The sequence below is a fragment of the Rousettus aegyptiacus genome, unplaced genomic scaffold (genome assembly GCF_014176215.1).
Source record: "Rousettus aegyptiacus isolate mRouAeg1 unplaced genomic scaffold, mRouAeg1.p scaffold_m13_p_19, whole genome shotgun sequence".
Lineage (NCBI taxonomy): Eukaryota > Metazoa > Chordata > Mammalia > Chiroptera > Pteropodidae > Rousettus > Rousettus aegyptiacus.
Genome location: NW_023416294.1, coordinates 2891661 through 2908711, shown reverse-complemented (window position 1 = coordinate 2908711; position 17051 = coordinate 2891661). Strand labels below are relative to the sequence as shown.

Genomic DNA, 17051 nt, shown 5'->3' with positions numbered 1-17051 from the left:
GTGCTGTGGGTGGGGGGGGGGGAGGGAATCATTATTTTGAGGATCATGGAGACAAATATGGAAACAAAACAAGTTCATCTTGGCACTGGAGTTTTCTAAATTGGTACACGAGCTTGAAAAAAGTGCAAAAAAAGAGAGTTATGCATATTACAGGAAATAGTGCCTACAAAGAAGTGCGTTATTCTAACGAGAATGCGGTGAGGCCCGAAGACAGGAAGCCGAGGCTGCTTCCTCTACGTGTGACCGCCCAGACGTATCCAACACGCTCCTGACAGGTTAAGCGCCAAGATCTGCACAGAGGGGACAGTGCCATGTTTGGCATTATAAGGAAAAAAACAGCCCACGTTTTTTAGCTTAAATAAGAATCGTGTTACGGATGTGGATTTGGCACAAAGGTCTTACGGCGGAGTTCTCTGAAACTGTTCTATCACTTACACGTAGTCGAGGCAAAGTTTGATGCCCACTAATCGTTATCTTGGGTCAGGTTGAAGAAATATGAACGGTCGCGATATAATTAGAGAACATACAAGGTCTATCAGAATGCCTTTAATCAAACCTCACTGAGGATTTACCAGCGGAACGGAATAAGGCCGAAAACGCATACAAGCCAGTGAATATTAATAGTCTGGATATTAAGAAAATGGGTAAATCAATCCCCAAACAGCCAGTTGGAAATTCTGCGAACAAAATGTCATTCGAGTGGCAGAAAAGAAACTTGTGACCATGAAGCGTTTACTATTCCTTGTGATGTTACAAGGAAGTTACCAGGTAGTTGCTCGTAAGCTTGTCAAGAGGGACCCAGCATTTTAGGAAAGCTGTGAACTGTCCGGGTCATCGTGAGTAAGACGTCCCTCAGCGTCACGGGAAAGAGAAACCCATGTCCCGACACGGACAGAAATGCGAAATGTTCCCTTTCCTGTTTATACAAGTCTATCTGGCCTATTAAGGCAAATGATTCAGGTGGCTACAATTCCTTTGTAAAGCTGTTCCTGTGAATAATTCCACCAACACACCCATGGTGACCTTCCGCCAGGTCACTGCTGCAGTTTAAAATTTGGAAAAGTGATGGTTCTTATTAACTGTAGTTCATTGTTTGTCTGTTTCAGCCTTCGCCATACGCAACACTGAGAATGGAAGGCTTCTCGGAGGTGGTGTGTTTTTCTAGAGTAGTCAGTATCTCGTGGATGTCAGCACGCACCCCGCGTGGGGCCAGGTAAACAAAGGACGGAAAGAAGGTGCCCTTGGCTGCTGTGGATCACGTGAAAAATCCATCATATTTTCATTAATATTATGTATAAATCTCTCCTGTATCTCATCTCTTAGTTAAAATACTAAATTATATTTTTTGGTACCTTACCTGGACACATGCTATGCTCAACTTACCTGTGGCAACTGAGGAAAACAAACTAAAATACTAACAATAGTAAGTAACCGTTCTTGGATGCTTTTAAAAAAGATATTATTGTCTTCATTTTGTTTGGTATAAAAAGAGAGAGAATTTTGTTTTTGCAATAAAATAATTTTATAGAAATCATGGAATGATAAACATAAAAACATCAAATTCAGTAAATTACTTTAATATGTTAGAAATCATATAAATATGAAGCCTCAGATAGACAGAACATGGCATTTGGTATTCAGAGTGATTTGACAGAATTGTACCGTGGGCAAAATCTCAAACATAGCACCCTCTGCAAACCGCTAGGGCCTGGGTGGGTTCTCTTCCTGCTACAATCAATATGTACGAAGTACAACTCGAATACAGAATCCCCTGAAATTAGGTGTCCACCCCCATCACCAACATCATAGTCCCCATCATCATCATCATTGTCACCATCATCATCACCACCATCATCATCACCGTCACCATCATCATCATCATCATCATCACCACCATCATCATCATCATCACCATCACCATCATCACCATCATCATCACCATCCCCATCACCATTACCACCATCATCATCACCATCATCATCATCACCATCATCACCATGATCATCATCACCGTCACCATCATCATCATCATCATCATCACCACCATCATCATCATCATCACCATCACCATCACCATCATCACCACCATCACCATCACCATTACCACCATCATCATCATCACCACCATCACCATCACCATCACCACCATCATCATCACGACCATCAACACGATCATCATCATCACCACCATCACCATCATCATCACCACCATCATCATCACCATCATCACCATCACAATCATCATCACCATCACCATCATCACCACCATCATCACCATCATCACCATCACCATCATCACCATCACCATCACCATCATCACCACCATCATCATCATCACCATCACCATCATCACCATCATCACCACCATCATCACCATCATCAGCATCACCATCATCACCATCATCATCATCATCACCATCACCATCATCACCATCACTACAATCATCACCATCACCATCACCACCATCATCATCACCATCATCAGCATCACCACCACCATCACCACCATCATCACCATCATCACCACCATCACCACCATCATCACCATCACCATCATCACCACCATCATCATCATCACCATCACCATCATCACCATCATCACCACCATCACCATCATCATCACGATCATCACCACCATCACCATCATCATCACCATCATCAGCATCACCACCACCATCGCCACCATCATCACCATCATCACCACCATCACCACCATCATCACCATCACCATCATCACCACCATCATCATCATCACCATCACCATCATCACCATCATCACCACCATCATCACCATCATCAGCATCACCATCATCACCATCATCATCATCATCACCATCACCATCATCACCATCACTACAATCATCACCATCACCATCACCACCATCATCATCACCATCATCAGCATCACCACCACCATCACCACCATCATCACCATCATCACCACCATCATCACCATCATCACCACCATCACCATCATCATCACGATCATCACCACCATCACCATCATCATCACCATCATCAGCATCACCACCACCATCACCACCATCATCACCATCATCACCACCATCATCACCATCACTACAATCATCACCATCACCATCACCACCATCATCATCACCATCATCAGCATCACCACCACCATCATCACCATCATCACCACCATCACCATCATCATCACGATCATCACCACAATCACCATCATCATCACCATCACCATCATCATCACCATCACCATCACCACCATCATCATCACCATCATCACCACCACCACCACCATCACCACCATCACCACCATCACCAGCCCTATCCTCATCACCACAGCAATGGCAGTTGACCACTAACAGGCATTGGAAGGTCCTTCATGTCCCTTACTCTCACCAGGTGCTTTACTTGCTCAAACTCCCCAGTTCCCACAACCATTATTATTTGCATTTTACGAATGAGAAACAGAAGCTTGGAAAGATTATAATCTATCCCAAATCACAGACAAGTAGGAGCGTGAGCCACTATCCCAGCCAATGTTTCTCTACGGGCCACCCATATCTCAGGATAAAATAGGAAGACAGCTAGGCAAGTAGCTCTCAACTCGCTTCCTTATTAGAATCACCTGGGAGAGTCTGCCCTCCTGAAATGCCGAGGACTAACAGAGGGAAAAGGTCTCTCTATATGTAGATACCTACACATACACACATGTATGTACCTGCACATACGTAAATCATAAACATACATACATCGAAAGGCAGGTATAGTTCAGGAATATTGATAGAAATAAGAAAAACTGAAATATAGCTTATGCTATTGAACTTTAAGACTAAAAATACCATTTTTTCAGGCCTCCAGGAAGAAAAGGCAAATTGATTATGACTGAGAAAATTTGGTTTCCCTCAAATTAATCTCTCGCTACAAAATTTAATGTGCGAAGCCCAAAGACCATTGGCTATGTAATAATAAGGAAAGTAAAGTACATATATATAAATATATAAAATCAGCTAAGTTGTTCTTCAGAACTATACGTGACCGAAATGTTCTCAAAGACATAGACTCAGAGAAAATATACACTTTATATAAGATATAGTAACATATAGATATATGAAGTAAATATATATGTAAAATCAGCTAAGTTATTATTCAAATGCATATGTGATAAATATTCTCAATGACATGAAGACTCAGAGAATAAAAGCGCCCAGGAGCATTTCGTGCAAAACCACACAACAGCAAAATGCAGACATTCCACAGAGAAACGAAATAGGGGGCTAGTACAATAGTCACTACCCAAGGAAAACAAAGTGTGTACGTATGTGTTGTATGAGGAGGAAAACTTTATGCAATTCGATTCGGACTTTAGGTATGGCCGCGAGGTTTGTCACGGACGCTTTCAAAGAAAATGGCCTCCACGGACTGCTTTTTAAAAGCAAATTAAAACATGATCAGAGTGAGGAAGCCAAGGATAAAGACACTGGTGTGGAAGAATTATTGTTCATTTATTCATCCACATAAATATAAAACTACAGCTGAATAAAGCAGGAATCACGGTTTGGGAGGAGAAGCTGATGTAATAAAACTGAACATTAGAAAAATAATGTTAGACTGTGTTGGTAGGTAGAAGGGCAGAAAAGCGTAGTCTTGACTTAATTTGAACCTAACTTTAGAACACCAGTAAGTAATGAAATAAATACAGAACTTCAAAGTTAGTTGTTTCCGCCTCAAACTATTTTCCGCCACCTTTCCCTCCTAAAATGTGGGGGGCTCCTTTTCCTTCTGTTCCAGTCACGTAACCTCACACTTTAAGCATAATGAAAACCTAGTGGGACTCACAGGACGGGGCACAGGGTCCTACTCCCGGCCGTGATTTACTACAGAGCAAGGCAGAAAAGGGATCGGTGTACGGGGGCAGGTCCGGGGGGACCCGCGGTCCCCCTTCCAAGAGTCCGCTGTTGGCGGAGTCACGTTGGGCGCGTGGAATCCCTCCCGCCGTGAGCTGTGACAGCACGTGTCGACCGGAGAAGTCCAGTAGGGACAGGACAGGACATCAGAGTGTCCACTGGGGTCTGGTCACATGGCATTGGGTGTGCCAAACTACGGGACCTCCAGAAACCACGTCGCTTGTACTCAGAGTCTGGGCACAGTGAGCCCCTCTTGTCAGCTAGGCAGAGGTGGGGGACCTGCCCCTCGCCTCATAAAGCTAGGCTTCAGGTGCCAGCCTGGGGTCCAACTTTTAAGTGAAATTGCCAAGGAGAACAGTCTCTGGTCTGCAGTGGCAAGCGCCCTGAGCACAGACGCACGCCATGCTAGACAGCACAGTGTGTAGCTGCTTTGCCCTCCTGCGAGTCTGTTATTGTTTTTAGCGTGCATGTATAATTCCTATAAAAATAAAGATGATATACTGTTTTTAAAAAACAGATAGCAGCCCTGCCAGAAGGAGTCTAAGTACTAAGTATGCCCGAACTAGGAAAAAGCACTCTCAATTGAAATGCTTCCAGATTATGCTTGGAAATGCAATTATAATTTACCTGGGAACTCGAGTCTACGTACTAATGCATGAGATGGGATTAAAATCGATCTGGTTCCCGGGCGAACCGCAGACTCTGACCGGGGGTCACATGAAAGTAGGGTGAACTCAGAAACGTGTATCTTGGGGCGTCCTTTCCTGTGAGTCCATGTCCTTTTTATTAAATCAGTCATCTCTTCCTAAGTTTATCTCGGCTTACGGTCTGCTTTTTTATTTACGTCGAAGGCAAATGCGCCACCTCGGGTGGGGGTGGCGATGCTCAGATTCTCCACTGGAGCAGGACTCGCCGTTGACAGCCATTTCCACCTGTTTCTTTTCAATCATTATCAGTCACTTCACGTTCCGTCTCTATCAAGTATCAGAGAAGAAATCACGGAGGCCTCGTAGGATTAGGAGACTACCCGAGGCGAGCGCCCGGCTGGGAAGCCCAGCACCAACGGAGGACGCCCACACGCGGGTACGTGACGGCCATGTCTCCATCCCCTGCCCGAAACGCAGACCCTTGTACCCATGGCTACTGAATCAGAATGTGCATTTTTGCGAGATTCCGTTTCGGGTCATTCCGGAAGCTGGAGTCGGCAGGTGCAGAAGCGTGAGCCTGTCCATCTCTGCCCGGACACTTGATTCACCCCTAAAAATCTGGGTGCTTCACCCAGTGTACCTCCCACTTCACACTCGACAAGACTCATTTCCCCTCCGTGTGTGACTGTATTCAAGTCTTATTAAGGTAAAAGACAGATAAACCACCTCCTCAGAACGCACGGCCCCTTCTTACACTTGGAGAAGGAACTTGAACTTACAGAAGGAGTTGGAGTTGTGTGTATTTGACCTGCATTTCCTCCGTACGTTTTGTGTATCGACGCCCATTGCTTTGCAGAAACCGCGTGACTCAGATTTCTAGTCACCCCCAAGAGCGAAATTTAGCAGGACCCTTCAAATCTGGACCTTAGTAATTAATCATAGAATTCCAAAATGGGGACCTTTCCCCCACCTTCGTAATAAAAAACAACTAATACTTATCTAATGTTTGTTACATTCAGACACTCATTACATGCTTTGCATGCATGTTTTTTACTTAAATTAGATGATTTTGCAATTCGCATGATGTTCCCCTAACTCTGTCTTTTGCGGCTACCTGTCTGGTTTGTCTTTAAATCATTCATAAAATCCTCCAGTCTCAGCCTCTCCTAAATTTTCAAAATTCATCAATTGTCCTCCAACTGACTCTCATATAATTCTATACTCCCCAGCACCACATAAAAATGCAATGAAAATTGAGCCTCGCTATTAAAAATAAAAAAGCCTACGTTCCATGGAGGATACGTTCCACTCAGTCAATAAAATACCGAACAACCCTAAAATGTCATTCGATATTCCTGATATGTGCAGGGACTGTATTTGATATCATGAAGATTACCTCAAACAGTCCACAACTATAAAATTTGATCTAATGAGAATAATTTCCTCCGCAAGATGACCGGGAAAGGAAATCTCACGACGATTATAAAAATTCATAAGCATTCCTTGAAACGTTTTGATTCCGTTATTCCCACTACACCCTACGTTGAAAAAGAAAACTTGGACCAAAGCTGCACTGTCCACGAATGCTCAAGGATCCAAATCCAGAAATGTAAATAACGCTTGTCTGTATCACGACAATGTAAAAGGTAAATGTCTGTCATTTGCAAAAATAAGAAAGTACATTATTTACGGGAATAAAAACTAACGCTTTTGGAGAACGTGCTCGGTGCTGGTCACCTCAGCATCCGTCGGCTCCGCCACGCCCACTCGGAGCTAAGCGCCGCATTTCTCCAGGGAAAAGGGAGCATTCAGAAGGTGACGTCACCCCCGCCGACGCGCCTCGATTTTCAAACATCCTCTTTCCTGCAACGCGCAGGGCCGTGGTCCTGCTTCGAAGCGTCCTCACATCTGGGCAAGGTCACGAGCCTCTGCGACTCCCCCTTCTCCCCGACGTCCGAGACCCCTCTCCTCTGGATCACCCCCATGTGCTTTCACTACGAGATGATTGCTTCAGCCGAAAAACAGCTCACTGTCTGGCCACCCCGCTTGCCTCTCTCCCCCCCGCCTCGCTTTGCTGCTCCTTCTGAGTCGATGCTGACGTCGATCACACCCGTAGTAGAGGGAAAATCTCCTCTGAGCCCAGGCTGACAGGGATCCAGGTCAACGCAATGAACAAGTTCGACAAATACTTCTCTCACTGATTAACCAGTGAAGCAGACGAGGTGCCTGTCGGCTTTGCATGACCGCTAAGTCACACAACCAAGGTTGTCATTCAGATGAGCCCCTGCTGGGGTCGGGGCATCAGGAAATCAAAAACAACAGAATTCCCAGCAAGGAAGCTACTGATAAATGATGATGTATCAATTCGCATCAAAATAATATCACATCGGTTGCAATATACATGATTAGTTTCTACAGCCTTGAGGAAGAAAAAATAATGCTGCCGTCTGCAATTTAAGAGTCCATCGATTGTAAGAAAGGAACATTTAAGTGTGGAGAAAGGTGCATTTTATGATTCTCAAGGAAAGAATTTTGTCGTGGTTTTTAAGGCTTTTTTAAAAAAAATAAGCGGATGCGGATGACATGCCTCCACCACGCCTCCCTCGTCACAGGGGCCACCGTGCAGCCCGCCTGGCCCCCGCCCTCCTCGGACGCCCGTTTGTCCCGAGGAGACAGTGAGCAAAGCCGCGGTCCCCCACTTCTGCATGGCTGCCACTTCCAGACAGCGGTCGTCAGCTGTGGGAGGGAAAGCACCCACAAGTAACGTGCCCCCCACGGAGCCCAGGGGCCGAGCCCTCTGCCCGGGGGACGGGGAGCCCAGCGGGGTGACAGGAACTAAACACTACGCATAAAAGGGGGGGCTCCTCGTGAGCCTTCACTTGTACAGTCCACCCTTTGATTCATGACATGCCTTTGGTCCAAGAACAGGACGTAAACACAAAGTCGCCATGACATTCTGCAGCAGGTTTGGAACCGGGGGTTCCCTTGACAACTGGGGAGCACCAAACCCTCTGAGGTTTCCCCGTAAGGTCCGCTGAAGCTCTGCCTTGGACAGGAGGCCCCCTGCCATTTACGGTCCAGCAAGACGCTTTACAGAGCCAGCGTGTAGCTCTCCTGTGACAGGAGGTAATTCGACGGCATTACGTGCACCAGCGGGATTTTCCTTCTGCCCTGAGCTAGCGCAGAAGGAAAATCCCACTGAGGAAAAGAAAAGCCTTGTGATCGTAAAGGCCACATCGAGCGCCCTCCTGGTTTTCTCCTCATCGGAACCATACTGGAAATGTCAATGAAGATTTCCGCAGCTTCTGGAAACACTTTGGGCTCCGAAGTGTAATTAGCAATAAATAAAAACAAGAAACCGTAGACAACAAAGGCCTGCCTTGTTACTTTTCCGAGTAACGAAATGTAGCTGTCATTAGTACACTTTCTAGGTTCTTAATATTTGAAGAAAACGTTCTGAATCTGAGTTTTATTTTTTCCATCTTATTTTACCAATTCCTGGTCTATAAGTAATAGGGTCTTCTAGGTGGAGACGCTTAAGGTGCTTTGACATTTGGTCACGAAATGGAAGGCAGACAATTCAGAAAAGAACCTGTAACAAACCCACAAGAAACCAAACACATAAACTCATGTCTAGTGTGCCCAGCGGCCATAGTCAGAGATCTTGTAGTACTCCCCAAATTCCCAAATAGTTTTAATAAAACTGGATTTGAATACAAAAAAAAAAAAGGGGGGGTGTGGGGGGCGGGTCGGCTTCTCTCGCACGGCATGAGAATGTCGGTCTTGCAGAGAAGCAGGCATAGGACGGCCACCACGAGACGTGGGGGGAGACCCACACTTTGCCCCTTCACAAAGCCTCCCGTCTTTCAACCATAGGTAACGGATTTTTTTTTTCTATTTGATTAACTAATAACGGGAGCAGAAGATGGCTAGGTTTAAAGAAGGCGCAGGAGTTTTTCTTTGTGTGTGTATTTACACACACACACACACACACTCATACACACAAATACACACACACACACACAGAGTGAACTGAACTGTCCGAGCTGCAGATGAACCCGGGCACGTCATCGTCAAGTGTCACCCTGAGCGCCTCCGGACGGGCACGGGGGGCGGCCTTACCTCACAGAAGCCGTGGCACTGCTCCGTGGACAGCTCCCGGGACTCCTTGCACGGCTCCAGGCACTGGGAGAGACGGACAATACAAACAAGGATGTCAGCACCGAGAGGAAACCCAGCCCGGGACCAAGAACTGTGTGCGGTCCTTGCTCGCCTGTGCTCACCTGCCCACATCACGCACCAGCGGCTCGCGTTAACGGCAGGTAATGCGCATGCGAGTGAGGGGATCAGGGCAGAAAGGGGCAAAGATGAGCATTTCGGGGCAAGCGAAGGAGAAGTGTACAAACGCCATGTCACGCAAGTGTGACACTCACTCCCGGGCAGAGCGCTTTGAATAGAAATATGTCTTCGAGAAGAAACGCTTTTCAAAGGCGGTTGTTACAGATGATTAATTTTTTTTTCTTATAAACTCTAATATTCACTTTTCATCGGGCAACACAGAGCTGTTTTTTTTGGATATTGTCCCTGGAAGTGATTGACTGAAGTCGTATCGTTTTAAAAAATTACATACATATATATGCGCGCACACGCACACACACACATTGTTGCTAACTTGTGTCTTTAGCTCAGTGAATTCAGCAGCATGAACGTCCGTTCAGTCTAATGATGCTACTAAAATATACTGAGTAACCCTGAACATTAGATCAACATGAGACTTTCAGAATAGAGGATAATTTTTGAATATATATATAACATATTATCATACATATTGTAATAAATCAGAGACAATAGTTATGCTCTATTGTTCGATAATAATTAATATGGCACAATTATTAATAGTAATAATGTTATATGAACATTATAATGTTATAGATAGGTACATGTATAAACATATAGTTTATTCTTATATATAGTTCTAAACATACTATAATTATAATACACAAAATATAATACTATATGTAATATTATAGGAGTAGTACTATATATACTATATAGTAATAAATAAGACATTGCAGCCAAGCCTCATGGTTGAAATTAAAATGTTAGTTACATGATACGAATGGAGATTTGAGTCTCAAAATTATATTTTAATGCAACTTTTAATAAAAAAAAATATATAGTCTTATGTAGTTAAATTTTTGTCATTTAAATATTGGTATACCCCTGGCACCCATAAGCTCATGACTATCTTATCTACATAATTTTAATTTCATTATTAATACATTTTTCAATCAGAATAAAAATTCTCAGTTAAATTTCAGACGTGTATAATGTCGAATTCAGGTTATGTAGCAATACTATTTTTTTTCAGTCTGCTTTCTAATAACCTCTCCGTTTTAAAATAAAGATCTAATTTAAAGATGTAGTTTTATGATAAAACTTAATTTTCAAATATCCACTGCCATTTATTTCAACGGAAAGAATATATCTGAAAACAGACCACTGCCCGTGTTGTCGATGGTCCGTTCATCATCATAGCAATGCCACTCAAAGTCTGACCAATGACCATTAATACAGTTGTGACACCTTGTAGTTTACGAGAAATACAACATCTTTTAACAAGTTCTGGAAATTCTGATGCCTACTAACCTTTAAAAAAGAACTGCCCTATGGTGATAAACAATTTGTATCTCAAGTCTTCACACTGTATATCAAAAACTTATACAATGTTATATGTCAATTATGTCCCAATAAGGCTGGGAAAAAAACTTAAAAGCATTTGATGAAAACAGTGTCTCTTTCTTGTTCATTAAGAACCTATCTATTTCTCATGAGAATATTTTAGATTTTATACTCTGTAATAGTGCATAGGATCAATTCATTATTCGTTACTTTAATTTTTAAAAGCTTGAGCTCATCACTGATATTCTTCCAAGACCCATACATGCTTGTCCCAAGTTTATTAACACTCACCTCTTGCAAGCATGTGCCAAGAGAAACGTACGATTTCCCCTCCCCATATGACAATTCTAAAAGAATACCATTTTTCTAATAGCAATGAAATAGTCTAAAAACTTGTCTACTTTGCAGATTTTATGAGTTCTTTAAAGAGTTACTTTCGCCTTATCCCCAGAGCTCTCCTTACTTGTTTTAAAACATCGGCTCAGAACCAAAAAAGTGTCATGGGCATTCAGTAAGTATGCTTGACCTAATTCCCCCTCAAGACCATCTGAAGCCAATAAATGCCTTGGATTTTGTTCAGTTGGCAAAGTGACTTACGATGCATCATGGCCACCCCGCCAGACCTGGGGACGTTTCCCAAACACAAGTTCAGCTACTTATAAGTTAAGTCTTTGTCATTTCATTCAGGAACCATCCAATGAGCATTCTAATTGCATGCTTGCACCATTTCCAATAACTGCTAATAGGCAGTGTCTAAAGCTACATCTCAAAATGCTAACATTTTCTTCAAATAAACTTTTGTAATAAGTACCCGCCGAGAATAAGCAAATGTACACATCTGCACAAATCTTTGTGGGATAAATCTGCCAAAGCTCTATTTCTTTACAGAGCTCTTGGCCAGGTAAAGGAATGTCGACAAAAGCCAAGAGAAAATTTTTAGAAGACAGCCATTTTTCCTCAGATGTCAGACTAGAAGAGAATACTTCCTGTTTCTCCAAGTAACAATAGGAATAATAATAAAAAGTTTTACCAAAAGGACCTCCCCAGATCTCTTCTCCATGAGAGAAGGGAATAAGAGAGAAATCGTACAAGAGACAACTGCTTTGGAATTTGTTATAAATCACAAACTGCTAGTGCCGTGACCGCACAAACACACATACACACACACAAACGGTGATCGAAGTTAATTTTTTAGCAAGGATTTCAGGCTTTCAGGATTTAGGATAATCAGCTGTTTTTTCTCCATTAATTTTTATTTCAACCTCTCAGAACCATGGGTTTGTGATACATAACAGAGTGTGTGTGTGGGGGGGGTGGTGGTGGATATCTGCACAAGAAAATTCTTTTGAAATAATTTTCCAATGATATTTTTTAAATGTCCCACACATAGTAGGTACTTTAGTGAATCTGGTTCCTTCCCATTTCTGGACAACCAATAAGGAAGATGTATTTTAGTTATTTCCCATTTCCCTGATAGCTTTGCTTTTTTTTCTTTCAATTGAAGAGGAAAATAAAATGTCTTTTCCTTCCAGTCTCTCAAGCATGTCTGAATAATTGTTTCAAAGTGCTGACGTTTTTTGGCAAAATTCCACAGCTACCGTTGGGCGGGGCAGCATTATTCTTATCTGTGTCATTGGGGGGGGTTCAGAATTGAAAACCTGAAACTGCATTTTGTAGGACATACAGTATGCTTTCACAAAAATATTTTCTGTTGAGTAATACAACACGAAATAATGGTTTACACTTCATTTTAGTCTGAATTATTGCCTAGATATAAAGAATAAGCTTTGGGTTCCACAAAATAATAAAAAAAAAATTTTGAAAAGACACTTTTCATTTCATCCATGTATCTATCCATAGCATACAAGGATGCTATCAACAGAAATTTCTAGCCACCATTTCTGCTTTCTGAATTAATGTCAGCAGCTTTTTCTGGGAGAAACTGTAGATCTGTTTTTTAGATGAAAGTGTTTCTTTTTTTTTTTTAACTCAGTATATTTTCTAAACTATGTGCACCCTGCTGCCTTTAGAAATATTCATGGACTCTCTCCAGCTCCGAATTGCTATAGAGATGGTTACAATCCTGTGTGTGGAAAAGCCTGCTGCGTCCTGCCAACAGAATGAAACCTGCTGGCAGAATGACAGTCCCAGAGTCGCCGGAGCCTGAGCCGCAAAGGAACAGCAAGCCGAGGCGGCCGGGCCGTCTCACGCCTCAGACGGGTCCCGCGTGTCTGAACCAGCTGTCGCCCAAACTGCCGAAGGGGAACGACTCCCCCGCCGCGAGGCGCCGTCGAGAACTCACTCGACCCCAGCTCTCTCTCACAAGAAAGGAAACTCTGACACGAAGTCTCTCTGAGTGTCCGTGGAAGTGTTTAGAAACAAACACACACAGAAAACAATTAAAATGGGGGGGAAGGGAGAACGAATCGGGGGAGTTATGATCAGAAATCCACACGCCCGTGGGAGTTTTCTCACTTAAACTATACCACGATCCACATCACCGAGTCGCCCGAAACAGATACACCACGGAAATGTGTTTCACTGAAGACCAAACACGCTTCCTCAGCTTCCCTATCGTCTGCGATGCCGTGATTGGCACCGTTCCGACATTTCAAGCAACATTCCCAGAGTTACTTCTCCAATGTCAAAAACAGTAACGACAAAGAGAAACCGTCCACTGCAGAGGGGAGGAACCTGGACGACTGGGCAGCATCTCCAGGATGCGCAAGGCCACCTCATGGGCACTGTGGTGACTGACACTCCGGACACGTCACGGCCAAACGCAACGCTGACGGTGGACCTGATCCCGGATCGCACAGAATGACGCCGTGAGGAACCACACTGGCCCAATGACTGACGTTTAAACGCAGACTCTGTCATATTGTTATGTCATACGTCATATTGCCTGGATTCGATAATTCCATGGTAACAGATGCAGGCTGAAACGTTTAGGGGCAGAGAGTCATGATGTCTGCAACTTATTTTTAAACAGTGGGAAATAAAACAATAAACAGGTATATCACAATTACGTGATGTGTAGTAATAATGACATAAGTACATGTAATAAATACTTGCAACTGTTTTAGTTATGCTATATTGTTTGAGCTTTAAGACATTTCATATATTGTTATTATGTTATATTATTGTTAATTGTTATAGAACATATATAAGTATGTGCAGACTATACAGAGAGACTAGAGAAAGAGAGACAAAGCGAGAATGTGACCAAGTAAATGCGGAACGCACAGAAGAAGTTAATAATTGGCGAGTTAGGCTTAGCAAGCAGAGACGAGGCACCCAATGTCACATGCCTTCTCTACACGGCCAGGCCTATTCGTTCGTGCTGTCTCTGGCTGTTTTTTGGGTTTGCGGCATGATAGCCGAGTTGAACAGGCAAGCATCTTCACGGCCAGGAGAGCCAAAGCTACTTACGAGTCCTGGGCAGGAAGTTTGCCGTATGCCGATCTAGAAGGAAGGTATGAGGCTATTCTCTGTACTCTTAACTGTTCTGAAAAGTTTTAAACCAAGTGAAAAAATTAAAGATGTGTCGTCTCAGAATTACATAAAACCTCAAAATCACACATCGTCTTCAGCAGGCGTTATTGAAAAGCGATTGTGCACACGTATCTGTGGGCACAAATTTTTTTTTTTTTAATGATGAAGTGGCTATGGGTGGGCTTATGGGAAGAAATGGAGGTTCAGGGACGAATGCTCCAGATTTGAAACGGCACAGCGGGCGGATGGCACGTGTCCCCAAGGAACTGTGTCACGGGGACACTCTGGGCTTTGTGAAGCTGGATCTAAGCGGTTCTCTAAGCAGGCGGTTTCACCACTGCCCCGGCGGCTCCACGGTTCAGGGCTGACGTACCCATCCCGCAGGTCCCAGACGAACCCCACTGTAAAACACAGGAACCGAGCTCACTCAGCCCCGTGGTCGCGGCCGCCTCTGAAACGTCCATCTGTCCCTCGTACTGAATAAACCCTTCTTAGGGCATCAAGGGAAAACGTCGTCCACGATGAAAACAGGAAATGAGCCTATCTCACCCGTTTATTTCACAGTATCAGAGACCTCGATAATGCTTCCTGAATAATTATTAGCTTCGAGGGCTGTGTGCACATCTTCCCTAATTTTGACATACGTAAATGCCAAAATCAGCAGAACAGGTCCATCTTCATCGCAAGCCCGGAGAGGGTAAACTAACGGTGTTTGGCCAAGGCAGAAGAGTGTGTGTGGGGTGGGGGGCTGTGCCTCACAAGGAGCTTACATGCTAACACGAGCAGTTTCCTGAACACCACTACGAGCTGACCCTCCTTAGCTCCAATCAAATGCCGGACACGGCGAGACAGCCTTCCCTCTGGGAAAATATAAAATGTTTATTTAACCAGAGGGCTCAAAAAACAAAATCATCCCTGGCTAGAAGACATGATCTCTATGTGTCATTTCAAACCCAGAATGCGTCAAACACACACACACACACACACACACACACACACACACACACGCACACACACACACTTTTTTGTGGTTTGATTCTAGGCACCTGTGCCCTTTGATAGACTATCAAATCGACCACTCGCCATTCTCCCATACGGACATACGGATGCCCCACGTAATCAAGGAAGCCCGTCACAGACATCGGTCAGGTTTTAGAGCTGAATTAAGAAGAACCATCTCCTAGGTAGACGGTGCATCATTCACTCAGATAAAAATAGAGAGAGTGGGCTGGAAGAGAGCGGACATGCGCAGGGAGGCAAGAAATTGGGAACCGAGCATTTTGGACATGGCAAGTCTTACACTCCCGTAAGAAACCCGAGCGCCCAAGATGAGAGCCAAAGAGATACTGCATGCGTAATCTGGACCGGAGACGGACAGATGTCAGGGCCATCGGCACATTTGTGGTGTTCGAAGCCACAGAACTACGTGCAGAAAAGCCCTGAAGCATTTCGAAGTGAGCCCTAGGCTTCCGCATGGTGCCGGACACACATCTTGCATTCTCTAAGTTTGCCTGCAGAATATTTCACCCTCTGAAAGTTTTAAATTATCTTCTAATACTTCTGCTTTCCATGGCACGCTAATAAAGTCCTTCTCCACGCAATACAATAAAATTATCCTGGAGGGGGAGGGAGAGGGAGAGGAGGAGGAGGAGGAGGAGGAGGAGGAGGAAGAATCGTCTCATACACCTGGAAATGTCAGGCTGGCATTATCAGATCGGATCTTGCAGAGTGTAACTGGGACGCCACTCTCTGCTTTCCACAGGGTCATACGGGGTTATGCACGTCACCCCAGGGAGAGCCGGGGTCTCCTGGGCACGGGGTGCCCCTGACAGTGCTGAGCCCCCAGGAGAAAGGACGCCTCACAGGCTGCAAAGCCGAATGGAGATTCGGGCTTCCCACGCTTCACGCCACGTTTAAAAGCTAATGCGAGTCTCGCACTGATCCTCATCTCCGAATATATTTTTTCTTAACAAAACACGATTCGTCAGAAATCGTGTGACTGACTGGGAGTGTTGGAGGACCATGTCAATCGTATTTGCTGTTGGCCTTATCGAATATGACAATATATCACGGAAGGAACAGGATTTCACTACGTGCCCCGGGGTGAAATCTCACCGAGGGGCTTTGGAGCCTGTCTTATTTATAATATCTGTCTGTGACCTAATGCGATTGTCTGTATCAGCAGTACACATAAGAACGGCTCAGGAAGGCACACATTGTCCGCTTAGTAGTTCCAAGAAATTAAATCTGTTTGTCTGAGAGTGGGGTGGTTATAGTAGTTTCTAAGAGACGCCCTAAAAATGAAGCCAGTCCTTGCAATTATACGAATTAGTGAGTGTCA

General features: G+C 44.1%; 1 protein-coding gene across 3 annotated transcripts in view; it reads right to left on the bottom strand.

Annotated features, from left to right (window-relative positions):
• Nucleotides 1-17051, bottom strand: part of ANOS1 (anosmin 1) — a 126498-nt gene that overhangs the window by 43859 nt on the left and 65588 nt on the right. For all 3 annotated transcript variants that reach the window (XM_036235699.1, XM_016132597.2, XM_036235700.1), the window contains exon 3: nucleotides 9656-9718. In XM_036235699.1, the coding sequence (XP_036091592.1) occupies nucleotides 9656-9718 (63 nt within the window). The remainder of the gene's footprint in view (nucleotides 1-9655; nucleotides 9719-17051) is intronic.